A 27,859-nucleotide genomic window follows, 5' to 3' on the forward strand; every position below is an offset into this window, starting at 1 on the left:
TTTAATAACTACCTTAAAATTTATGATGATTGGATTTAATTTATTGTATATAAACTTTTATTCAAGTGCGCTGAGAGGACAGTTGCTGTTAGTCGTTGCTTTACTACAAAATCGAATTGAACTGCATCATCTGCATAAAAAGACAGAATAGCAACAGGTCATGAATTCAAGGTTTTATCTTCATGCCTAATTAAACACAAATATATTTACATATTTTGTTTAATGGAAAATTCAAATCAAAGTTAAAATTGTAAATGTTTTTTTTGGTTAGAGTAAAAATGTGAACATATGATTGATAGCATCTTAAAAAAGTGGATCTACATGGTCGATGCTCAGTACCATACACTGCCCTACTTAAGCTTGTGTTTCACTTCAGGATTCAGTTTGTCACCATTAATAAAAAAAAAAATTTTAAGTTCAAATCATCTTCATTTTCTAAATTATTGTTATTAAAGACCAAATTTGGGGACATTCAGGGCCTGTTAGCAAATAAAAAAGGATTACTCCAAGAGACAGTAATGAATGTATTTCAGTTTGAAGTCCCTTAACTTGAGTTTGTTTATTAAATTATGTTTAGATTATGGTTCTTGTGGTGAAACAATAACTGATGGAAACAAAAAAATAAACTTAATGCATTGATGGAGATTTTTCATGCTTTGTGCTCCACATTTTTCACAGCAATTCCAAGTCTGTCATGTGTTTACAGGCTTCCCAAAGTGAAACAAGCAAATTACCGTCTGTGTTACACAGTACAGGCCTGAAAATGGGTTAGATGCAGTTTCCATTCATCAGGGACGTGTTACTCCTATTTATGCTACCCTGTTTTTTTTTTTGTGTATTTTTTTGTATACAAGCATTCTCTTTGTCTCACAAGTCTGAGTGTGTGGCTGTGCGTTTATTTTTTCTCCTGCAGGGGTGAAGGAGACGAGTACATCAGATAATATCCCAGAACAAGCGCATGGAAAACAGCTTCCTACACCCGGCTGCCCCGCCTCAAGGCGGATGACACCACAACAAGATTATTCCCACCATGGAAAGGGAAGGTGGGAACAGTCATGGTTGTACAACAAGATGAGTGAGGAAAGAGAGGATATGGATTTTTGGGTCTAGATAAATAAAAGAATCAAATCTTTTAAGCATCAGCAGGATGATATTCAAGGTTTCTTTTTACATATGTTCCTTGGGGAACATGACAGCCTTCAAACACAGACCTGTAAATATTAAAGGAGTAAAAAAAGATGATTTGTACTCACCTCCAAAGGGTGCTCTCGGTGACACTGCCAATGTGGAAGTCGTATAGTTTGGTCAGAATGAGGATAACCTGCAAAGAGAGGAGATTTTTAAATTAAAAGTTTGTCTGTCATTTCTGGTCTTAAAGGAGTCATAGATTGCAAAACCGAGTTTTCATTGTCATAGATAAATAACGACAGTTCAGTGGGTGAAATGGACGTACCTTTTCACAATTCTAAACTTCTACCATAAAACGAGCAAATTCAAACGAAGCACCGAATTGAGATCAACTAGGGGATGTCGCCTTATTTGGTTCTGGCCTGTACTTTTGTCATGCCTCAAAATTGACATACAGACCAGCCCACTGGTTCACAGGCCCAAGAACTTGAATAGATGTAAGACACCAGTTTAGCTGTTTAGCCTACAGTTGGGTTTACGTCCCCTAGAATTACAAAGCAGGCAGTTTCTGTATTGAAAATGAGCCAGAACCACATGCGTAAATGCAGTGTTCCAGGCTGCATGGAGAAAGGGGAAAATTTTCATAGTCTTCCCAAGAATCGGAAGACTCAACAGGCATGGATTATTTTTGTCTATCAGAAAATCCCTGCAAAATTTGATGCTCAGCTATTCATTTGCTCTAAGCATTTTACCAAAGACAGCTTTCAAAATCTTGGACAGTTCAAAGCAGGATTTGCTAAATTTCTTTTACTGAAATAAGGGGCTGTTCCGACCTTAAGACCATCACACCCACAAGCTGTAAGTATGATTCTGGGCTAAGCTGTTGATAGCAGTGCTAGCAAATCTAGGGTGACCAGATTTGGGTTTCTGAAAGGGCGCTGCTGACTTGACCGGACCGGCCCCAGCAACAGAAGAAGAGTCCGAACCCGACCTTCCCCCCCGCCTGCCTTACCGGGCAAGGCAGGGGGAAAATCGGGCTGCCGTTGTCTGGGCTACCATCACCACATCGGGTTTGGTGGTTGCTTCGTCCCCCACTGGCTCCCTTTTTCGACTACATGCTGCACTGCAGTTGACCAAAATCCCAGCCGATTTTGAAATTCCCCGCTGACATTTTTTTAGGTCTGAAAATAAGGACATGTCCGGAAAGACGTCTGGTAACCCTACCATATCAACAATTTGATGTTTCATTGAGTGAGTGCTGGTTGCTGTGATGCGTCTTTGCTCAGCAGCTTCGCTCGTTGTAAACCAACCAATCAGCGCACAGCTCATCTAAATATTTATGAGCGTACCATAAAAGGAAGAAAACCTTTCGTTTCATTCTAGGGCTCTTAACCAGGCTTACATTAGGGCTCATAGAACAGCAAGTATGCCATTTTCAGTCCAACCAATGTTACACACCTATTCAGAGACCATAGGGACAGCACCAATTACCTTATAGAATCATTCTATGACCCCTTTAAGGACCTGCTTCTCTGACTGTTTAGGGGTCCATTAAAAAACTGGCAAGCAGAAAGGACCGTTAAAGTCGTAGGGAAGCGGCTGTTCCAACGGTTGCATTTCTGAATTCTCCCAAGTGGTGCCCAACCCTACACAAGTGAATAAAGTGAATGTGATTGGTAATTTATTAGGGGGGCAGGATTGTTGTGGTGGAAGGTTTGCAAGCAAGTTTGATTGTGGCTGGTTTGTCGGAAGCATCTTGCTAACCAGTTAGTAACTTAGTGCTAGTAGGTTCCCAATGGGAAATTCCATTGGGACCAAGTAGCACTAAATTGGTGACTTAGAAACGACACTGTCATGGAACTCTATGGACAGCGGAAACATGCAAGAGGAGGAGAGTTTAGCGTCTGAGGTCATGGATTAGTATCCTCTCTCAACTTTTTCAATCATTATTTTAGATCTTCGGCAGCTCTGGCAATCTACCTTATGTAAAAGAAGTTGCTTTTTTTGTCATTTTCTATTCGAGGGCTTTCTGTGTTCAAGAGACTCAAAATGAGAACTCTAGAACACTAATGTACTACTAATAGAAAAAAGGGAATTATATAAAAACTAGGAGTGAGCATTATGGCAGAATATGTTTCTATGTATTTTAAACTGAAATTATAAATTCCATTGTATCATGATGCTGGTGCATAAAGCAATGTGCCCAGCACATTGTTTTAATTTAGACATTTAAAAACAACACTCAGGTAAGCGGCACACTACATACTGTAATGGAAATCCAACATTGTGAAAATGTATCATCTTATTGTTTGCAGATGTGGTAATACGTATGGCAGGTTGAAGGGTACAAAATAAAAAAAATATAAAAAATCATAGTTTAATTTACAAATTTGTTGTGTTCATTAGCTTGCAATGCTAATGGAACAAAATTCTCTCCATAGTAAATACTATAGATGCTAACTGCATTTCGTTGCTTGTACTTGTGACAGTGCAATGACAATAAAGTTGAATTCTATTCTATTCTATTCTATTTAATGACATGAAAGTAAGGGGCAGGAGGGGAGGCAAGGCTCTAGAACAGGGAGAGTCTGCCTCCGTCCAACTGTTAAGCCTCCACTGTTACAAATATGAACCTTTAATGCCAGTTAACTGACTTAGCACTGAGCAGCCAGTAGTTGCTGGGAGCTGAGATTTTAGCTTTCTACTTCTGCTGGAATAAACACGTAAATAATTGCACAGTATGCCTACAGGTTATGATGTTTTCTTAATTCTCAAACTGTGAAACTAACAACAAAAATATGACTTAATTTCTACTGTGGTAGACATAGCAACATGTAACAGTTTCATCACTACCACATAAAAGCTTATTTATGCAGCAAATAAAATGAATGTGTCTGAGAATAGAACTGCAAAGCAAATAATATTTCTCATTGATAATCCCATCATCTTTAGCTTTGGCAGACTGTCAGCACATCTTCCCTCACAATCTAATCCTGTTTTATTGCCCTCCCCTATAGTAAACTTTACTTTTTGTTCTTTTATTTTTTCCCATTAAATAAAGCTCTGAATATTTCAGTCATTTGTATTTTCACACAAATTTTTTGCAGGAGTGGAAACATAAATGGCTCTAATAATGTTTTACTTGTGTACTTATACTTTTTAATCATCAATTATATATTTGTGCCTTGATAAAATTCTAAGATCATATCCACACAACAAACCAAAAAGCTCTTAATCAATTAAAAATAGCACAAATATAATTTGTTGATCCTTTTTCTCATCAGATATTCTAAAAAAAGGTTCCTATTTTCAAAACATTGACACAGGCAAACAGTGAGGTGTGGTGAACACTGTCAGGGTGTAGCCCACCATGAGGTCAAAACAAAATAAAATAAGATGAAGTAAAACATCACTAAATATTAAATATGCTAACATAGTTTCACCATTTCATGCATTTATTTGGAGGAAGCTCTGTATGGAAGTAAATCGCTGGGATTGAATTAAAAATGCCACTGAAATTTAAATGTTGTTTCAGTGTTAAAATATATTCAGAACACATTTTTGACCTAAAAAAAAATTTAATTGTCATTATTTCTACACAGTTGAAATTTCATTTGTTATTTTCTCTTCAAGCAAAAAATGCACATTACTATTTCAAAGTGATTACATTTTCAATACGTATTTGTCAGTTCTCCTCTCTTTCTACTGGTTGTTAAATTTGACCAGTCATGCACGTAAGGCAGCCATTTTTAAATCAGTCCATGAACACAGGTTCCTCTTCTATTATAGCTCATGTTCCACCATTTATAATTACACTTTGTTCTATGTATCCTCATCAAGACTCACCGGAAGGCAAAATAGTTCCTCTATCAACTGAAGTACCGTCATCGGTTTTATAGAAATTTAATGTTAAATTTTGATTAACTGTATTGGCTTGCAGGTGTGCTTATGTATGGATGCAACAGGTGTCTGTTGGAGACAAGGCTTATTTTGATATATTGTGAAATGTTTTGCATGGTAGAATCACAGAAAAAATTAGAGAAAATTCATGTGTTAATCAGGTCGTCTTCCCTGCTAACCTAAAGCTTCAGAACTGGTTCTTCCAGTTTTCTCAAGGTATCAGATCTGATAACTTTGCTTTTTGAATTAAAGGTTGAAACAAACAGAAAAAGAAACAAAAACGATCCTCCAGCATATAATATTATTTATAATAATAATAAAAAAAGACATCTCAGTAATAGAACAACATGATTTTTATATTAAGGAGTAGATCATCTTAACTGTTTTAGAGGATGGAGTAGTTTATCCAAGTATAACATATCGTCTATTAGAGACAGTTTCCTGCAGCTCCCGCTGACAGCATCATAGCAATAATACTCTCATAACCATAAACACTAATGCTGCAGTCAATTCTTTAAACAAAGTCATTGCTGGGGGCTGTTTGCATGGTAATGACTTTAAACAGTTGTTAAACCGGACAGTTTAGAGGAAAATATTTCAAAACAGTGAGCAAACCATTCAGGTCTAATAACTTCATCCTTTGACGGCTGCTATATTATGACAGGAAAGTTGAGTGGATTCTGGTCCCAATATTCTACTAAACATTAAATGTTTGAGACATTTCCAAAAGAATAAAAACAGAACTTTACTTTTCATCACCTAAATGTGTAGACAATTAAAAAGCAATTCATTTAATTTCTATAGCACCAATTCACAACACGTCATCTCAAGGCATTTTACAGTTCACCAGATCATCCAGTCAGATTGATTCAAAGTTTTCTATCTAAGGATAGTTGATTGAATTGACTCATTGACTTGAAGGCATCCCTCACACTGAGCATGCTTGTAGCGACAGTGTAGAGGAAAAACTCCCTTTTAACAGGAAGAAACCTCCAGCAGAACCAGGCTTAGTGTGAGCGGCCATCTGCTGAGGCCGACTGGGGTTCAAGGAGACGGAAGCAGAGACAGAAAAAGAAGCAGAAATATAAAAGGCAAATCTAAACCAGCTTCACAGGCGGCCCTGTCCAGGAAACACACAGCCAGGCAGACAAGCTCAGAGCCAGCACCCATGTAAGAAGATTAAGAAAGCACATCCAGCCAGTCACAGTAAGAGAAACAGGACTACACTGAAAAACAGGCCAATCTTGAACATCTATAAACAAAAGTGTTAATGGCAGCAACAGAGCTGATATTTCTCTCCAGGATGGAGTCACACCCAAAAACAAAACACAATTTTAACCAACCAACTACTATAAAAATAGAAACAGCAATATTTTCACAAACGTGATCTAATGAAATGATTTAAAAAACATAATTAAATTCACTTATTAAAAGAAAACATTGAGCAGGTCAAAGCAGGTCTATTTAAGATACTCCTTGTTTAGAAACAACGTAGCCTAGGGGATAAATAAATTTTTATAGCGCCTTGTTTTTGCCAGCGGGGCCATCAGTCTTCTAGTGGACCGCAGCAGCTTAAAGGAGGATTGTAGTGGACGTGTGGAATCAGTGATAGCTTTTCTCCTCAAAGCATGTCTGTGTAGACTGAGAGGATGTATTTGGTTTTGACCTGTTATCATTCCAGCGTGTTTGACGACCTGGTTGAGTTTTCCTCTGCAGCAGGAAGGTTTCCAACCAGGAAATTAGATTAGTGAGAGCCAGTTGAAAATTGGGCTGTGTTGGTCTAAAGTGTTTTTAGACCAAAGTGCTTTAGTCCAATAGTAGGCATCTGAAATGTGGACGTCATTGGGACGTAAATCATGTCGTCTTTTCAATGTCTTTACAACCAATTTTTCTTTTGTGGGTTCAACTGAAGTGTCTTTAAAGGTGCACAATTACATTATACGCTTTTAAGAAAAGGCAAAAAAAACATTTGACCATGTGAAAATAAAGATATCCAAGCATCCCTCCCGATAGTGTTTAGATCGTTCTTTTAGAGCCTAAATTGGACTGAAACATCAGACGCGATGATCTGACATAAACAAATGCAATGCCCTCTACTGGCAGCATTGCTGTCATAGTATCAGAATGAGGACATTTACTCATTCTATCAATTTAGCAGCTACATTTGAACCCCTCGGCAGCATAAAGTCATGGGAAAGCGGCTGTTCCAAACGTTGCCTTCAGAAATGCAACAAATTCTTTCCGAATGCTTGTGGGGCTTTACTCGAGTGAATAAAGTGGATGTGATTGGTCGATTATCAAGGGGGCGGGATTGTTGTTGCGGAAGGTTCGTAAGCAAGTTTGATTGTGGCCGGTTTGTCGGAAGCATCTTGCTAACCAGTTAGCAACTTAGTTTCTAGTAGGTTCCCAATGGGAAATTCCATTGGGAACCCAATGTTTGTATTGTATATTTCACTTTAGGAAATGGAAATGTCATGAGGGCTGTACTAAACGAAATCTCACATTAAAGTTTGTCAAAGTCTAAAATAAATTCAAAAAGATGTCATGAATGATCCTAACTCTGTATCTTTAATCATTGTTCCTACATATTTACACCCTGGCGGCAGTATAAAAGCTCTCAATGATTATAAAGGTTGTGTACGTCATACAGCCTTTTTATGTGAGTGGCAGACGCAGGTTAAATTGGGAATCCGGTATTTAGACTGTATAACAAGTTTTCTTTATTTGATCACCTTACATTAAATTTTTTTTTAAAGTTTACCTCTTACTGTTTAAAAACACTTTTGTAGAAGTTAGAGTATCAACTTAAGGTTTTTACTCAAGTAAAAGTGTAAAAGTACTAGTTTTAAAAACTGCTTAAAGTATTAAAGTAAAATGAATGCAGAAAAAAAAAATGAAGGACAGAAGCTTTAAGCATTATAATCACCTACCCTATGAAAGGAACATTTTTCTACAATTCTGGATGACAACTTCCTTAGACTTCATTTTCTTAGTTTCATAATTAATGGTAACAGTGTCAAATTGAACTTTGCATCACCTTGAACAACCATTTATTTTGGTATGTGGTAAACAAAAACTTGCTGCAGTTCCGGGTCCTACCACAAAGAAATGAATTGTATTGATGCTGGGATTAAACCAAAAACAAAATCCTGAGCCTGGAATTTTTCGACACAGACAAGAAACACATATTTTGAATTTTGAAAATTCAAAACCAAGAACAGCCAGAAGATGGTAAAAGTGCGTCTATATCTACCACTTGCATGAATCACATTTCTGTTGATATCCAGTTTCGCTGCTAAGCATTCCTGGAGCACAGCATGCAGAACCAAGCGCCTGGTTGACCTAACTTCCTGCACCAGTTGCTAAATGGCTTGCCATCTCACCCTGTCTCCTCCAGCCATGCCCAGCGCTATTTATTTTTGAGACCTTTATCTATGGTTGTGACATCTTCCCCGGAGTTCATGAACGGCATTGTGCCCACTACGTGCAATTCCGTTCTCTCTATCATCATTCTCTCCAAACACAAAGTTTCATTTATGTATTTTTTATTTTTACAGGTCTCTCCTTAGAATGGAGCTGTAAACGGCACAAAGTGACTCTAGGTGTAGAACTTCAGCACTGTACCACAATCTATCTGGCGACTTGAACAAAGAACAAGAGGAGGAAGTACACACTTTCCTGAGGCCGGCCCCCTTCTTCTTCTGATTGGCCAATGCTCTTAGTTTTAGAGCTCTCCTTTATTACTATTGGCTGACAAACACAAGAGGGATTTCGATTGTCTTTTTTTCTATTTATTTACCGTCAATTTATTTTCAAGTGATTTTATTTTACTCACAGACGCTATGAGCCGTTGGCTGGAATACTTTAATCCCTGTAGATGATACGGATTAACAAGTCTGTTTAAAAAAATATAAGCAGCATAAGTTAGAGATAATTGCAAAAAAATTTAAGGAGTAGAGGTAAAAAGTAGTCTAAACAATAACTACTCCAGTGAAGTATAGATAGCCAAGATTTCTACTTAAGTAAGGTAACAAATTAGGTGTACTTTGTTACTGAAACCTCTGCTTATTTTATCTCTGGGTCATCTGCTACCAGCTTCTGTGCTCAACGTGAGGCTCCAACTGCCAAGTTTTATCATTGCATTGTTTTTTCAGGGTGACAGTTTAATATTTGCCAGGAAGAGCTCTGCATGTTGTCTGTGTTTTATTTTTGCAAACTGCAGGGCTTCTTATGGATTCCGTTAAACAACAGCTTTTTCAAAGAGATGCTCGAAGCTAATGCTTCTGTACCTTTCAAAGTGTAAGTGGGGGCAGACTCCTTTTCAGACACAAACAACTCATTTCTTGTCCTGTCATGTCCTGTCATGCTGGATAAATGGAGAAAAATTAACATGCAGAGTTTTTGCATTTCTCATTTATATATTCTCTTTTAATGCCACAATTTATGACCCAGAAATCAGCAAGTTTCCATAAGGCTTGACACTGTAGTTAATAGCCTTTTAATGCAGTTTTTTCCCCCACAAAAGGTATAATTACTGCCTACAACGGAACACCTTCTATAGTGAATCTAATTTTATTCCAACAGCAGTTAGTAAAACACTACAGAGTGATGAATTAGCATGTTAGGATGCTGTGCCGTGCATAATTAGTTCTGTATATCCAGTTCTGCCAAAGCCGCGTTCAAAATGTTTTTCTTTTTTTCTTTTCTGCCTTTCTTCTTAATGCAGCACTCTGCCATCCTCGCCCCTGTGGAAAAGTCTCATCAACAGACTCTACTCACAGCTTTGGTCTTTTAAAGAGGGAGAGATAATCAGCAGGCGGGGCACTTTGATAAGGACTGTGCACATCCTCAGAGCAAATCACAAGACATGAAGGTTGTGTCAGGATCAGCGGTCAGCTGTGATCCTCCACTCTAAAGTGCAGAATCACAACTCCGCTCCGCAGGGATGGCCGAGTGATGGAAAGGAACAAACTGACTTCTAAAAATAAGTCAGTTTAAAAACTTCAACCATCTGGTAGCTTCAACTTTTATTCACCTCATGGTTTAGAAAAAACTAGAAGAAAATAACGGAATAAAAGTGTAAGGTTGATACTTCTTTCATTTTAAAACATTACAGGTATAAATATGTTCTATGGAGTGAAATCTGTTTCATTATTGGTGCAAGAAAATGCATGTTTTGTATAAAGAGATGTGGGAAAAAAAGGTTTTAAAATTAACTTATTTTTTTTATATTTTCCATTTTCTTTCTCAAATATCAGTTTTTCAGATTGATATGAATATAATATTCTCTTCATTTCAAGCTCAATCATAAGGCACGCTCTTGACCAATACAAATGTTGCTGTTAACGTTAAATGTTGCAGACCAACAGAATGTGTACGAGTGAGGACCGAAGAAAACGCGATCCGTAAAATGTTATTTGAAAATAATGACATTGGTAAAACTAAATCTGAAAAATAGGAATTTAAATAAATTACAGAGAAATCACAGACTGTAAAAGTAATGAAAAAGTGGAAAATATAGAATACTGAAAACCATTTTGAAAAAGTAAAATCTGAGAAAAAAGCTGTTACTCTCAAAATCTTAATTCAAATAAAAGATTAATGTTTCATTTCTATTTATAAAACATGTTATTTTCTTTTACATAATAATGGAACAAAATCCACTCCATACATTATTTAAAAAAAAACCTTCGCAAACTTCTCAACTCTAGACCCTAAACAATTATTTCACTCTATATTCAGAAAAAAAATATCTTGAAGTAATATATTTATTACTATTAAATAAATTAATGTTTCAAAATTAAATGTAATTTTTACATAAAATGTTCTTTTTTATATTTTAATACAACATGTAATTGTTTAATTGTACATTTTATAAATTATTGTCAAGGTAATTGTAACACTTTGATAAATATAAACAAAATATCCAGGTAATTCATAGTATATATTTTGCATGGAACATTCACATTTATCAATTTTAATAAGCATTTTGGCTCCACTAATTTTTAAAATCATCTTGTGATCCACACCAGTGGGAATCTAACCCTTACTTTGGGATCCACTGATCTAAGGCATGAGCGTCTCTCTAGTATGAATTTCTGGGAAGCTAGAGTAATAGAAAGTAGCGTTGAGCGTGCTTTGGATAGAACGCACTGAGCTTTTAGGGCGTACAGACCATGGCGTGGTTGGAGACGAAGGCTGGACAGCAGAGCCTTAGACTGACTTAGACGACACCAGCATTGCTGTTTCTTCCTGCTAATGTCCATCACTTGGACAGCAGGATGAATTATATATAGCTGCAAGGACATGAGCAGTGTTTATACCAACATGTAAGACGACGCTGATGTTTTTTTTTTTTTGGACTGTCTCCATAGCAACATATCTGAATCCAACTGGGGGAACAACGGCGCCATCCAAGCAATAAGAGCTGTGGTTGTTCTGTTCAAGCTACACCAGTATGCTGCGATTAACATCTAAGTCCAAAAATGTGGGAAGAGGTAGAGACAGCCAGCGTCCCACAGGGTGATGTTGGCAGATTCCCATGGAGACTGCATGCATCTGGTGGTCTGACATTGCTTCGGATAGGGAACTCTACCTACTGCTAAGGCATAAAGAGATGTGACAGCTATCTTCCACAGTTGTTCAATCCACTAACATCATAAGGAAGACTGAATCAATTTCCTTCAAACAAGATGAGAAAATGTTTCTTTTTTAGAGTGCATGTTCAATATGCACCAGAGGAAATGATTACTGGACCCTAAGTTTCTCAATAAACAGATTCTAATGAGGCTAATGATGTATAATTCACACAAGATGTTTTTTTTCTTTTTTTTTTTACAAAAATACAGACATACAGCGAACCCGAAAAAAGTTACACGTGGGATTGGTTGGAAAGGCTCTTTTCATTGAATATGTGAAGAATAAAAAAAGAAAAAGTCAAAAAAAGCAGCATTAACCTGATAAGATTTAGAAGCTGATGTGACACCAGCTGTCGATCATCAGCAGCTGATCAGCTGCGTCTCTCTCTCTCTCTCCCTTTAACAGCTTTTTGTATAATGGAGGTGCAGTGGACAAAATACTGTATTTAATAAAATACTAAACATTATAGTGGGGAATATGCAATTGAACCATGCTTACCATGAGGAATTTAAGGAGCGGAAAACAGTCAACTGTAGGAAATAGACAGACAGACAGACAGACAGACAGACAGACAGACAGACCTATTGAAAGCTACAGTTGTTACTTTGTACAAAGGTAAAAAAAAAAAAAGAATTTTGGTAACGCTAATATCTATTCTTTATAAAGACAAAATTTACTTTTTATTTACTTACAAATTTTTAAAAAAGTTAACTATTAAGGTGAGCAAACTAAACTTTGAACTTATATATATATATATATATATATATATATATATATATATATATATATATATATATATATATATATATATATATATATATATATATATATATATATATATATAAATCTTGAGGTGGTATTAAGGTTTCATTTTGCCTTCCACACGCTTAGTGGAACACTACAAAAACGATCTAGAAATAAGTAAAACATTTCTTAGATTAAGGGTATTTACCCTTAATTTGAGCAGGTAGATGAGATAGTTTGCTAATGGAATGAGTAATTTCACTCTTAAAATAAGATAATTAGATAATATGCACTTGAAATAAGACAATGCAATTGTGTTTTCTTATTTGAAGTGTAAATTGTCTTGTTCCATTGGCAAAATGTCTCTTTTACTTCATCAATTCAAGAACAAATGCACTTATTTCAAGAAAAAATTACTTATCTAGATTCAGATTTTTGGCAGTGAAGGACCGTTGTGACGAGGAAGAGTAGAGGTTAGCTCCCCTCGAGGCCTCTGAGTGCCTAAAACGATGTAGTACTGTCTTTTATTTGAGCAAGTAAATAAGAATATCTTCCAATAAAAGTATTTTATTATATTATTATTGCCCTTTAAATAAGGTAATTCAATATCATCCTCTTAAAGTAAGGTAATGGAGAAGTTCTTCTTTTAAACCAAAATCATCTTAATCCATTGTGACATCTTACTGACCTGCTCAAATCAAGGTACTATTTAAGAACAACTGACTGACCTTTATACATTTTTGTAGCCATACATTTGTCATACTTTTTTTTCTTGTTGCCATTTTTGCATCCTTTCTAGAAACAACAAATGTTAAGTAACAAATGTCAGCATGTTTTTCTCCTTTGTTTCATTTGACTTTTTCTCCAAATTAACCTTCTGCTAATTAAATCAAAGTTGAATCACTTGGCAACCTTTTTCCATGTCTTGCTGAGGTTCATTGGCCTTGGAACCAGTGTGCCGCTCAGAGAACCCTGGAAGGTGCTGGTGCATAAGGATGCTCCAGATGCCAGAGGATCCCTTCCACTTAAAGTGTGAACATATGGTTCAGGCCAAACAAGATTGCAATATCAGAGAAAAGCCAGAGCTAAGTCAGGAGAAAATAGATTATAGCCATATGGCTGCAACATATTCTAAACACAGACATCTTAGCTTTCCGTTTGCATTTTGTTTTGTTCGCTGGTATAGAACTGAACATGTGTTCGTATGACCCCCTTCCTGCCACCATTCTTTGAATTTGTTCCGTCAGCCATGTGTCCCTGCTCCTCCTTAGAGGGAGGGGTGAAACACAGATTGGAGTTTTCTTTTCCCCTTATGACATTCACAGTTGATATAGGCAGAAACAAAGCATCCCTTCAAAAGCTTTTTGAAATGCAGAAAATCTCATTTTCAATCAAATAAAATACATTTTTCAAACCGCTGTAATACATTAAGTAAAAGATTATCTTAAAAGATATTCACAGGCTTATTTAGATTTTTTAAGACACTGACTGCTATAGAAGAGAAAACCAAACTCTAACAGACGCATCTATAAGTACACTTTGGTTTTCAATCCCTGCCTCTCTTCTTATTATTGAATCAAAATGCAAATCACACTGTACTTAACCGGTTCCCTAGACAATTAACCAAGTGTGCGGTAAACATATTACAGGCATGACTAAATGCTTCATCTCTACTCAAACACCAAGTCAAAGTGTCATACGCAATTTTGAATTTTGTTTCATGTCATCACAGACTAATCAGTCTTAATTAGTTTTTTTTTCGAGAGGAAAAAAATAATGACTAGCTCTTCCCTTTGTGAAGCTAAAGTTTAATTATGAAGATGACCCAAAGAGGTGTTGCTGAAGTCGGCTATTAGCGCACAGCAGAAGAAAGGCTGTTAATTTAAACCAAATGAAAAATGGCAGCGCATTCAAGCTAAATGAGAGCTCAGCTATACTGATGAGCATGTTTAATATGTGTCTATGTAAATTATACATCATATACTCGTTTTTTTTATGTGTAAAGAGCAAAAAGTGTGAAAATATAAGCTAGGATTAACAAATTCCAAATAAATGTTTTCCTCTTTCGGAGTGACATCATTTCCATTTTCTATTGAAAGGGTAGAGGGCGATTGTTCCAGAAAGGTAGGTAAGAAACGCCCATGTCACATGTAAAAATTTTTTACTTATGCCAAATATTGAAGCGTGGTCTGCGCTATGTTATTCCACGCCACAACGCAAGAGGAACAATCAGGAACTAGCTATGGGTCTAGATACGGCTGAGGCGGCGAGGAAGTGGGGACAAGATTGCTAGACAACGGAGGGACATGAGGGCGAGAAAGAGCAGGGATCCAGGTGGAAAAATGTCCCAGCGTTCTCGCGCACCTCGCTCTTCTAGCTGGTCCAACTTCACAAGTCGTTTTCCACAATGGCGGTCATACAAACAAAACAAGCTGGTAAGGAACCAAATAGGAAATATGCATAGTGTAGAGTGGATGTGGATTTGACCAATCAGAGGCCTCCTGCCTGCTGCACTGTCTGCGGTCACCTACAGTTTGGGAAAGGTGCAGAGAGTCTGACAACCTGGTTTCTGAGTATAAATCAGCCTTAGGACCGCCCTACCTGCTCCTCTACTCCACAGGGAAAACGTCTGTCAACTATTCTAAAGATACATTTTTTTATTATTATTATTGTTGCTAGCAAAAAACGAAACAATAAAAAAAAACAAGTTTTCAAAAATGGAAATAAAAAAATGCAATCCAAAAATTAAACTTAAAAAGAAGTATGGTTTTGAAAAATATTTTGCAGTTTTCATAATTTTACATTTCTCCAATCCAACTCCAATTAAATCTGCAGATCAGATTCATCGCCTTCTCTTCACTTCAAGCACAATACAAACACTCGCTCTGGGGCAATAAAAATGTTTTTGCTCCAGAGGAAAGTTTATCCCCATAAGTGAAGAGAATCTGATCTGAAAAAAACTATTTGAAAAATATGCAATTCATAACATTTTATCTGATAAAGAGAAATTAGAAAAATATATCTGTAAAAAATGTAAACGAATTAAATATGTAAGAAAAATGAGAAATCAGCAAAGATGCTTTCAAAATATTTTTTTTCAGATTTGTTTTTAGATTACATTTTTTAAAAAAATGTCATCTACAAATCTGTTGGAACAATAATGGAACAAAATTCTCTCCATAAATCTGTGACACAAAAGAATGAAGGTAGTAAGGGCGGATGGAGTTTGCAGCTGGCATTAGCCAGGAATACCTAAAATATAACTGATGGCTGTATACTATAACTTAAGTTGAAAGTATTATTTAAAAAAAAATATATATATATTTTATATTCTTAAGCCTTAATTTGCTTGAACAACTCTTTCTGTTATCTCCTGTGTTTGAGCTCCAATGTTTCGTGCCGCAGTCGTTTTTGAACAAAAAGCTCTTTGTGCTTATTTATTTTATTGCTTATGTCGTTGTGCTGACAAACTAAGAACAGAAAACAGGCTTTTAGTTGTCTGTAAACATAAAGACAGTCAACACCAAAATGGCAGCTGGAACTGATCGTTATCTAGAAGTGATTAAACCCCCCTACCCACCGCCCAGTAGCGTGTCAACAGAGGAGCAATTACTTTATCAAATGGTGAGAGCTGTTTATGTGACACGTCGTCAACTGGCAGCAACAAAAACACCCGCTGACAGCCAGACAATCTGAGAGGCACTCACTGCTTTTTTTTTTTTCTGTTTGCTTTGACTTAAAAGAAAATAAAAGACTTTTGTTGACCTGCTGCTAAGTGGATAAATAGATAGTTAGAGGTTTTGTTAAAAGACTTCATGTATCTTAAAACACTGTAATAAAATTACACAAAAGAGTAACATAAAGTATTGAAATCCAGGGGGAAGTGTGATCCATTGTTTTAGTTTAAATATATAAAATCTATGGGTTAATAATAATTTAAAGTTAATTTGATGGGTGTGTTGGCCTAGGGGTTAGAGCAGGGACCTTGGGCTCTGAGAAGGTTGCAAGTACCTGGTTTGATCCCCACAGCCTGCACTCTGGGTCCCTGAGCAAGACCCTTAACCCCCTATTGCTCCGCGCACAATAGCAGCCCACTGCTCCCTAATGGGATGGGTTAAATGCAGAGAACAAATGTATCCACTGTGTGACAATAAAGGGATTTGCATTTACAGCAGCTATTCACACCATTGCATTTCTGAATTGTCCCTAGTGGTGCCCGACTTTATACGAGTGAATACATTTTGGTGTACAAGCTGAGGTATAACTAACTTGCCTGCAAAAAATTGCGAAAAATAGAAATTTTCTAAATTTTGGAACGATATAGTCTGATAAAGAGTACATTTATATACATGTTTAAGCCAGAATGATTTGACATTTAAATATGATTTCCCTACGACTTTAAGCCAGGGTTGAAGGTGAGCCGGAACGTTCCGGTATGCAACCTGGGAAACGATTTGGGTTTCAAGGTTTCTGTGTTTTAGATTATTTTTATTTATTTTTTCTTTCTTTCATTATTTACCCCAGTAAAGGGAAATAATGACAAAATAGAGATGGAAACGGTGTTACTTCAGTTATATCCAGTGCCGTAATGGAAGAGCAGAAGCAACACCTTTCCCCTGCTTCATATCAGACACATCTAATCGAAAAAGATCGGCAAACAAAAACACTAAATCTGGAAAGTTACCAGTCCTCAAATACTATATAAGCAGAGTCAGAAAAGTAACATTCAATAAAATGAATTTTAAACCGATTTTAACTTTGGTATCTTTTTCACTGTTTCACTCTGTGGCTTTTTAGCTGCCAGGCTAGAATAATCGATCACCGATCTCCAGATCAACTGTGTTGATTTGCATTAACTTTACACTATTAGAGAATTTTTTTCCGTATAAATTTTCAACATGCTAAATGAATCATACATTTTGGATTTTTGACAATAATAAACAATATTATTTTGTTCATGTTTTCTTTTTTTTTTCAGAGATAGTTTCATAACTATTTTACTAAGCCATCTTTTTAATAATTGAAATGTTAAGGTTTGATTGATAATACATATTTGTAATTATTGGTACTTTATAAGGCCTTTACACTTTAAGCAGCATTATGTGCTTGTGTGCCCATATTCGTATTTAACACACTCGAAAAACAATTTGAAATACAGTGTAATAGTAGAAAACTAAACTTTTAGCCTCTACCATTGAAGTATTCAGACTGTGCAATGTTATAATACGTTTCTGTAAATCAGGTTATATGTTATCCCAGTTGGTTTTCATGTTTAACCATGTTTCCTACTGTACCTGTCCCAGAAACAGTCCAGGCTAAATACTGTTCTTTCTTCTGATATCGTTTCCTTTGCATACTGTTCATATCCCCCTGCCGTGGGACAATAGGGGATTATTCTATTCTGTTCTAATGACAACCTGCAACCAAGCGAGGATTCGAACTAGAATTACTAGAACTCATTTAGAGGAAACTCTGCCGGCTTTATATCTCACTCTCTGCTCCATGCTGTGCAGTGAAGGGTAATATGTCTGGTATTTGCATCAAAGGTGTGTGAACAAAAACCAAATGCATTATCATGCACATATAAACATGCACTACAGAGACAACAAAAGCTCAGCTAGCCTTGGGATATGAGGGCTTCTTATCTAGCATCATACGGTCGCATTGAAAGGAGACGAAAACAAACCAAGGTTTCAGACAAACATCAGCTCTCTGAATGGTTTACTCATAACTGGCGAAGGCACAAATGAAATGAAGGTCATCAGCAGATCAAAGAAAAATAATTTAGCATACAGCAGAACATGCTAGGGTTAGTTTTTATTGTTGTATAAAGGCTGAGTCAGGGAGGGGGTCTCACTCCTCTGCTCTCTGTCTGGCACTCTGCTCCATCACGTTCACTCTTTGCAGCTCTAGCTGGAGTATCTGGATCACTTTGGGTTATCGCCTTCTATGTATGCCTCCTTTCATTTATTCTATCCTTCATCTGAATGTCTTTCCTTTGTTCCTCTGAGCTTTTCTTCCTCACCTGCCACAGCCGCCTGTTTTCCTCTCTGCAAAATCCCCTTTATCTCTCTTTAACTGGTCTCGTCTTTCCCCTTTCCCCCCTCTCATAGCACACTTTTGCTTTTCCTTACACGTACCTCTTATCTCTATTCAATGTAGCTTCTCATATTCTCCTTGTAATGTGCCCTATCAGTTGCTGGTTCCCTTCACTCTCTCCTCCTCCATTTAGCTATCTCTCTCCTTCCCTAGATCCCATCATCCATAATTCCTCTGCCTTTAAGTTTCTCCTGTTGTCACACAAACCAGACAATGGCTTTTTGTTTCTCATTGACTCACCTAGCTGAAAATACTTGTGCTTCTTAAAAAGACCTTCTTTCATTAACTCTTCACTAGTGCAGACTTAGAAATGGCCGCAACGGCTGAGACAGACTGCTCGAACATAATTATAGGCTTGTGATGTAGTATGGTCACAGATCAGCAAGGTGAACAAAATAACAGCATCAGCCACCGGTTCCAGATTCCTCTGATGTTTTTTTATTTAGCCCTTTTCTCTGACAAACATTCCTCTTAAGACCTCCTCGGGAAAAGATTGTGCAGTAGCCATTGGAAACCCTGAAAGTGACAGAAGTTGAGACAGGACCACAGAAAATGACATATATCATTTTTGGGTCTTGCAATATTATATCTACATGTGTAAAACATTCAAAATGCAAGTATGGATGGATGGATGGATGGATGGATGGATGGATGGATGGATGGATGGATGGATGGATGGATGGATGGATGGATGGATGGATGGATGCTCAATGTGCCACTACAAGGTAAAGAAAGGCAGGTGATAAACCAGTGGCATACATGGGAGGACTGATTTTGAAAGTCTTAGGTTTTATCCAACTTTTTGACTCAATGAATGTGCAGTTTATTCTCCTCGTACCCCTTAAAAACTTTTAAATTGCTCCTTTTTTCTCAAACGGGCACACTATATCCTATATACCCTCAGCTTCAAAGACTTAAGATAGAAAGGTTACCATAACAACTGCTGTCTGAAGAGCAGCAAAAAATGTTTGGAAAGCTCCAGCCGTTCTGGATCCAAAAGATTGTAAAAGTCCATAAGAAGTCTGCTCCTATCATCTTCAGAGAAGCGTTATAATTTGAGCAAAACGTAGTCTGGCAAGGACATCGCAAGAATACATCAAAGTACCCACTGCAACATCTAAATGAAATAAAGGGGGTTCTTCCTCTTCCCACGTTGCTTTAGTTTGTCTACTGTATGCAAAGCTTAATATTGAGATGGCAGGAGGCAACATTTGTCACAATATTGAATGGTAGCAACATGTGGGAGGAAATGTCAACCCTAAATTCTGAAATATTTACTGGGAAACATTGCATATAAGAAACAAATGTCTTTATTAGAGAATACTTGGGATGCCTTATTTAGACACCCAATTAGGCTGAAATAATGTCTACAGATTCAAAGGAAATTTGGATTTTGTAGAGCAAGCACAAAAAAAAAAAATAGTTGACTTCAAAGTCTTTGAATGCACTGAATGTATTAATAGTCTTTGCTTACCTCAGGTTGTTGTATTTCATGTAGGCTGCTTACACTACCATTTCTCTTTTACAAGGCACATCTGCCTCTAAGATCAGCTTCTGATGAAGTCAAGTGAAACAAACACGATCTGGCAGGGCGCAAAGTTTATCACAGTTAAAGCCAGGGTGCAGCCAAAACAAAGCCTGCCCCGAATATTTGACTTTTCTCCATCATAACAGGGCAGCAAAGAAACAGAAGATAAAAGAAAGAGCGAGAATTTCATTGGCACACAGATACAGTCTCAGCAGACATCAAAGTCAAGCTAAAAAGACATCCTGCAATCTCACTTTAGCAAAGAATGTGTAACTACGAGAATATATCTTTGCCTTGAAAAAAAGAGCAGCAAAACTCTTCAAACTCCTTCTACAGCATCTGATTCTTTTTTCCTTTTATTTTACATCTTACATTAAATGCATTGGAGAGTTCATTTAGTGGGAGCTCACAGTGACGATCTGGAATATGTTCAAACAATCTCCATTTCTCCGAGGGTGCTATTTTTATAGAATGTGCAGCTCTGCGGGTTCACTAATTAGATAACAGAGCTGTGTGTGCTGGATGGAAGTGATACCTCACGCTGAAAAATGGATAGAGGCTCAGTAGTGTGTGAGCTCAGTGTGGGATGCTGTCCAATATTGTCTTGTGAATATGTGCAAAACACTTTACTCAAATATAACAATAAATCATTTTTGCCCAGAAAACAAATTCAAATTTCCCAAAGAGATGATTTTGAAGAAAACAACACAAAGTATGGTCCAAATAGAAGATGTTGAGTGGATTTTTAATTTTTCTTTCTTCTGCATAGGAAAAAGGCATAGTTTTCCAAACAATATTACTGCAAGCATTACTGCAGAGTCTGATCAATCAATCCCATGTTTTGACATAAAATAATCAATCATTAACATACTAAAAAACTGGACTTCTACTTTGAGCATAGCCTTTATTATTCAGACAAATTTTTTACATCTGAGAAACATGTGGGTCACATATTCTCAAGCAAAATGGACACTTTTTCAGGTTTCATGTTGCAGCGTTATTCATTTCATCATAATAAAAACTGTTGTGTTTTTCACTATGCAGTTTAGTTTGGTTCAGGGGTTGACTACTGTATAAAATGCGTTTGGGGATATCTGTGGATTATTTTAATTTGACTTTCGAATAATCAGCATTTTTCCCGACTTGTTCAGATAAAAATTAAAAATAGCAAATTTATCTTTAAATCTACTCAGTGTCAGAGTCTTTGGTGCTTTTGCTCTATGGATCAGCAGGATAGAGTGGATGTCAGCTTAATGAATGACACTGAAAGTCAGTTTTCAATCCCCACAAAGGCAAAGATGGACAAAAAAAAAAACAGATTAATGGTGCGTTCACACTAGGGTTAAAAATATTAATTGGATTCAATGTGATAAATCCATTATTGAAATATCTTCAACTAATTTAGTAACCGATTGATCGTTAACTGGAGTATAGAGACTCTAAAACATGCCTTAAGCTGACAGAGCAACCCACTTAGAGCAGTAATTATACATACTGTAAATTGTAAAAAAAAATGGGAAAAAAAATATGTAAACAAGTTGCATTTAAGATAAATATCTTTTTCTTCTGTGAATCTGCTCTATCCAGAACTCCTCAAGTGGAAAAGCTTTAATTTTACCTGGTTTCATTTATAAAAAAATAATTGTGAGTTTGCATCAAACACAGTTTGAGCCTCAGCTTACATGCTAATTGTAAGAGAGATGGCATCAAGGAGTTTGGGGAGTAAACGTGTCTGGATTTGAGCGTCTGGAGCAATACAGTGAGGCTAGGTTCACACTGCAGCCTGAAGTGACCCAAAGCCGATTTTTTTGCCCATATGCAACCTTGATCTGATCTTTTCATGGCTGTCTGAACAACACAGATCCGTTTTTTTCCAATGCGACCCAGGCCACTTGGCTATGTGGTCCTGAATCCGATACGAATCTGATCTTTTCAAATACGATTTGTGTCTGAACGGCCAGGTCGGATTCATCCGACCTGAGCGTCATTAACACCTGACAAAGGTCACTATTCTGTGTCTTGCTATGCAGAAGCGGCAAGAAAAACAACAACCATGGCAGATGATGATGCAGAGAGCAGTATTTATGTTTAACCATATTGAAAAGATTGTGTTTTTATGGTTGGAAAAGATCGCTAGATGCGCTCTGGCACTACCATCCATGTTTACTTCCGGAAAAAAGAGCATGCTTTCCTGTGACGTCATTGCGTCCTCTACTGCGCATGCAGGATACTTGCTTTGTATGACTGCAGTTCACACAGGAGATCACATACAAGTCGCATATATTTGGAAATGTGAACAGCAACGTAAAAAAAATCGGATTTCGCAAAAAAATTGGAATTGAGCATCAAGGCCTGCAGTGTGAACGTAGCCTAAGTTTCTATACTGGTACTCACAGTTTTTTTTTAAACAAACCTAAAAAAGTGCTTTTTATGGACTATCGGCCACTAAGAATGACAGAAGTCAATCCCTCACAGCCCAGATAGCCTGAGAGAGCTTTCACTGCAGAGACCCAGCGCTGCTGTCTGTATTCTGTTCGATGAGCATACCCTGCCCAACCAGCATACCCATAGTCAAAACCAGTTTATCCCCTTACTTTATCCCTTTAGTTTTGTGCGAAATATACACTTTAATGTACCTCAAAAGCGCTGTATTCCTTTAGTCATGTACAAAAAAAAACAAAACAATTTAATTAATTACTTTTTGGGTGGGGATCTACCAATCTGAATATTAATAATAACTGAACTACATTAATCTCACACTGGAGACCTTCACTCTTTGCATTTGACCCATACCCTTGGGCAACAGTGGGCTGCCATTGTGCGGCGCCTGGGGAGCAGTGTGGGGTTACGAGTTTTGCTCAGGAACCAAGAGTGGAGGCAGTGTGGATACTTGCAATCTTCTCAGAGCACAGCTAAAGCTTTAAACATCCAGAGCATCTGAGAATGAAATTAACAGGCGCCCCAGTGGAGGTGTCGAACGCTGTTTTGACGCACCCTGAGCCATATTTTTTATCCTGTCACCATGCCAAATACTGCTTAATTGTGAACCTAATATGCAGTCTCATGATTAATCTTCTGTTGTTCTTCTAAATTATGAGCCTGAATTTCTGAGTCTTGACCTTTACATTTCATACTTTTTAAGTCAAGAGACAAAATAATTCTGATGATGTGTTTTTTTTTATGACAAAATTGTTTTATTTGGAAAACTGCAATCAAATGTTGTATATCATTTTTAAAATTACATTAAAAAGTCTGATTTATAGATGGATGGGCAGATGGTCCAAAAAAGGATGGTCCAAAACAAAAGAGTCAGCCGATTGCGTCAACACTAACTGAATGATCTGTATCTGAAGGACAAGGCACTCTCTCTTGGAAACAGCAATGTGTGATTGTTGGACAGAAAACTAATGGTTCCTAATATCAGTAAGAAAAACCAAAGCTGAACAGAGGCAGTGACTCAAGGTCCATCTTTATAACACCTATGCTGCCGACTTCGTCTCTCCAGGCATTTCCTCGACCATTTGCACCTTCAGACATGTAAACAAAAGAATCAGAGGGTAAAGTGAGATGTTTTGGGCATTAAGTGATAATGACCCAAACATTGAACCAAATGGATGCCAGGGGTGGTGATAAATGTGACTCTCATGACACCATTAGTGACCGTGAAAGCTCTGTCTGTATGATTCATCTGTACACAGTTTAAGATGAAAGAACCTCCAGAAAAAATCAGTTTCCATTCTGTTTAACCCTCGGGCTATAGGCCTGTTCCAACAATGTGAGAAATCATCTTATGAGCTTATTCATCTATTTTTTTAGTGTTCATTTGGATTTTAAATTATTTTCATTTGAAATTTTTAATTCTCTGTTATGGCTCTAGCCATGAGGTGTTGTCTTCATGCAAATCTGAGCGTGCAGGTGCTGACTGCTGATTGGATTCCTGAAGAATGGAGACAGCGGATTGGTGGACCAATGCAGGAGGTGAATAAAAAAGGCAAAGACGCATACCGTCTTGTCATCCCTCTTCTCTGTATGCCCCAAACAACCACATTATTGCACCTTGCTTGTTCTGAAATGCTGTTTATGGTTAAAGGGTGAGGAGGCTGTAGCAGTGAATTGCCATTTATCTTGCAATGTGGTTTTGTCTGGTTTATTTATAGTTCCTTTTGTTTGTTGTTTTCGACCTTGGTTCTCTCTGAAGTCTATGCATTCCCCTTCTATATAAGCAGAAAATGTGTTCATCTAATTCCATCTAATAAATAGATCTTAGACTGCCTGCTGGAACTAATCCTTGCTGTTGTTGCTTGAGATTTGTTGAGCATTGGGATCATTAATAATATGTTGCAATCGGAGCTTTTCCCGCAGACAGGTCAAACCACTGTAAGACATTCGATTAACATATTAGGGAGCATACTAACTAGATTATAATAACCGAATCCTATTCTTTTGTTAAGTGTAGCAAATGCAACATAAAAATATTTTAAAAAGAAGATTATGTCCATCTCCATGTAAGAATGTGCATCTCTGCTAAACGATCAGCACAAGAGCACCTTGCAATAAGAAAACAGTGTGACATTCAAGATTCTATCCTTCGATCGAACTGCATAGAAACAATAATTATGTTTTGTTAGTTTTCTCTTCAAAAAGTCAGAAATTTCTATTTCAATTTTTGCAGTTTTGTTGTTTACGTAGTGTAATTAAATGTGAAAACGTTATCCTTGGTGGTGGTGCAGTGTGCTGCACTGCTGCTTTGCAACATGGTGATCATGGGTTTGATCTCAGCATGAGGACTTAACTAATACAATTAGAGCAATTTTACTCAGCAAAACTGAGTGCAAATTGTTACCTTTGCTTTTTCAGCTATACACTTTAGGTTTTATCTTTCTATTTTACCGTAACTTGAGCTTTTTATGAAGCTGCCAATGGAGTCATGAGTGATAAACCATGGCCAACAGTAGAGTAGCTGTTTTTAATCTAAGCTGCATGCATGTCCCATTGTATAGCACTGGTATTGAAACAATGCTTAGGTCAGATACAGTGATTAACTGATAACTTTCAGGAAGTTCTTCTATTTCTAGAGGTTCTATAAGATTATTTTTTTGCCATTTTGCTAGTTCAATGCACAGTGAATAGCTTTTAGTAAACCGTGATGTGAAATAGGCTCAATTCATTTATTTCCGTACTCAGAGCTCATGGTGCATGAATGAATGAATTAATACATTTATTTCAGATAATCCAGAAAATTTCAGTTTAACACATACAAACATTATGTATAACTAATAAAGAATGTATTTACTTCATGGGTATAATTTAGAACGTATGTCGAAATAAGGGATTTGAAGAAGTATTTTTTTTTTTACAGTACAGATTCTGCTTTCATTTAGTCCTTTAAATCAAAAATACTTCGGGGTTTTTAGTTCACTTACAAGTCTTTGCAACCCCAAAAGTCGATTAAGTGAGCAAATAAATGCAATCATGTACCAGTACATATAAACATGGACACATGCACACATACTTGCAAACAACTTTATTCACATAATTATCACCAATGGTCTACCCAATCGCAACGATTTTGTTGATAACTTGAGTCTAAATCTAGGGACACAGTATTTAATTTTCTGCCTGATTTTATATATTAGAAAACGTAGATTTTTGTCTGACTCTATCTGGTTTTTTTTGTGAGTCTCAAAGAGAATCACTATTTTACTTTATCTGACTTCTCTCCTCCTGAACTCCTATCATGGTAGAGTATTTTAAAATTAGGGATGCACGATATTGGGATTTTCATATGCTGATATCAAATTGATTTTTAAAAACGCGGTATCGATCTATTTTACTTTCAAAATCTTGTGAAATTTCATCGTTCTGTTACAAACTCTCGTGATATTTTGCAAATTCTTGTGAGATTTTGTTAGTAAAATAGATCGATACCGCGTAAATATATCAACATATAAAAATAGGGCAAAATTTCGTGAATTTTCGGGGTATTTCATAGCATAACGATGACATATAGCAATATTTCATTAGTAAAAGAGATTGATATGGTGTTTTTAAATGGCAATATATCAGCATATGAAGATATTGTGATATTTTAATGTATCAATATTTTTTCCCTCGTCTTTAGAAGTTTTTAAGTCTGTAAAAAAGAAGTTTTTGAGGAAGAAGAAGTAGTATTTTTTTTTTTTTAGACTTTAGAAACTCAGAAGCTGATCAAATATCGGGTTAAATATCGGTGGGGTGGCCGATGTCTGATATTCAGTTTTAAGGCCGATACAGGCCGATACCGATAGGGGACCGATTATATTGTGCATGCTGACCTGCAGCAAGAAGGTCTGGGTTCAATTCCCAGCCTAGCTCTTTCTGCCTGGGGTTTGCATGTTCTCTCTGAGCATGCGTGGGTTCTCTCCGGGTACTCTAGCTGCCTTCCACAGTCCAACAACATGACTTTTAGGTTAATTTGCTTCTCTACATTATTCTTTAGGTGTGAGTGTGTGCGTTAATGGTTGTTTGTCCTGTTTGTCTCTGTGTTGCCGTGCGATGGACTGGTGACCAGTCCAGGGTGGACCCCTTCTCTTGCCCGTAGACAGCTGGAGATAGGCACCAGCACCCCTCGTGACCCCGCTTGGGATAAGCATGATGGAACTGGATCGATTATTGTTTATGCCCTTCCCTTATTTTCCCCCATAGCGAATGTGTTTTACTAAAGCCACTTTCCCACTTTACGCGTTTTTTTTTTTTTAAACTGGGTTGACCCGCTAACAATTGGTTTTTGGCTCTTTTCCCATTTGACTGAAAAGCAAAGTCTGACCCTCTGCTTGTAAGCTGCATGGTCACTGTCCCCGACGACTGGGTGTCTGAGGGTGGCATATCGCTGGGTTAGCATTAATGATGTCGACAATGGAACGGAAATCAGAAATCAACATGGACGCAAGCCAAAGCGTAGACTGTAGCCTTTATTATTTTGCTAATTTATCTAAATTCCTCTGCCCAGCATTGCTCCATGTTTATCGAATGTAAACAGAGTTGTTTCGGCTTGTTAGATCAGAAGCAACTGGCGCAGTGTATTAATGTCCGTATGTTACATTCAATGATGTAACATTCAATGATGTAATATAAATTAGTGGGTCTGGTTATCCCACAGCTTCCTGATCAGAGCAGAGGTGATTTCAAACCGGGGCACTTGCCGAGTCGTTTGACCCAGGTAGACCCATGTCAGTGAACTGTTCTCACTGCCACTAAAAGCTGATTGTTCCCAGATTTAAAATGTTTTTTCAGCCAGTGTGAAAGGGGTATATTTAACTGCATCTTTCTTCTTGTCAGACCCATGAAACTGCCACTAAATTGTTGCATAGTCCAACAAAAACCTGCCTGGGGTCTATCGCAGTTGGAGCTAAGCAGCCCCCCTACAGAAAACTGTTGGATGTGTTCAACCCAATTGTCTTTCAATGAGCGCTAAATGACAAAACCTCGTCTAACATGATTTTCTGTCATATCAGACACAAAAAATCGGATTTGTTGTGTTTAGGGCTTAAGTCATCCAAATAGTCTGAAGCAGGAGAATATTTGTTTAGTTATTAGGCAGTTCCCTTCATGTTCGGTTGGCTTTTTTTTTTTTTAGATAAATCTAGTAGTTTTGCAGTCTTAAAGGAGAAGTCCGGTATCATTCAGAATTCAAACATCTGAAAGTACTTTAAATACGAAATGATTACATACTGTTCAATAAATGATAAGTTTTTTTAATTAAGAGTAATTTTCATGTGAATGTGCTTTACTGGAGCCACCTACTGGTTTGTGACGTCACGGTGCGGTATCGGCTGTTGATCA

At 37.1% G+C, this 27,859-nt stretch overlaps 1 protein-coding gene across 1 annotated transcript in view; it reads right to left on the reverse strand.

Annotated features, from left to right (window-relative positions):
* The window catches only part of sorcs3 (sortilin related VPS10 domain containing receptor 3), a 409,108-nt gene that overhangs the window by 259,058 nt on the left and 122,191 nt on the right, over positions 1-27,859 (reverse strand). Inside the window, exon 2 of the mRNA XM_038283178.1 lies at positions 1,254-1,321. Within this exon, the coding sequence (XP_038139106.1) occupies positions 1,254-1,321 (68 nt within the window). The remainder of the gene's footprint in view (positions 1-1,253; positions 1,322-27,859) is intronic.

Source organism: Cyprinodon tularosa, unplaced genomic scaffold (genome assembly GCF_016077235.1).
Source record: "Cyprinodon tularosa strain WSP-4 unplaced genomic scaffold, ASM1607723v1 ctg190, whole genome shotgun sequence".
Lineage (NCBI taxonomy): Eukaryota > Metazoa > Chordata > Actinopteri > Cyprinodontiformes > Cyprinodontidae > Cyprinodon > Cyprinodon tularosa.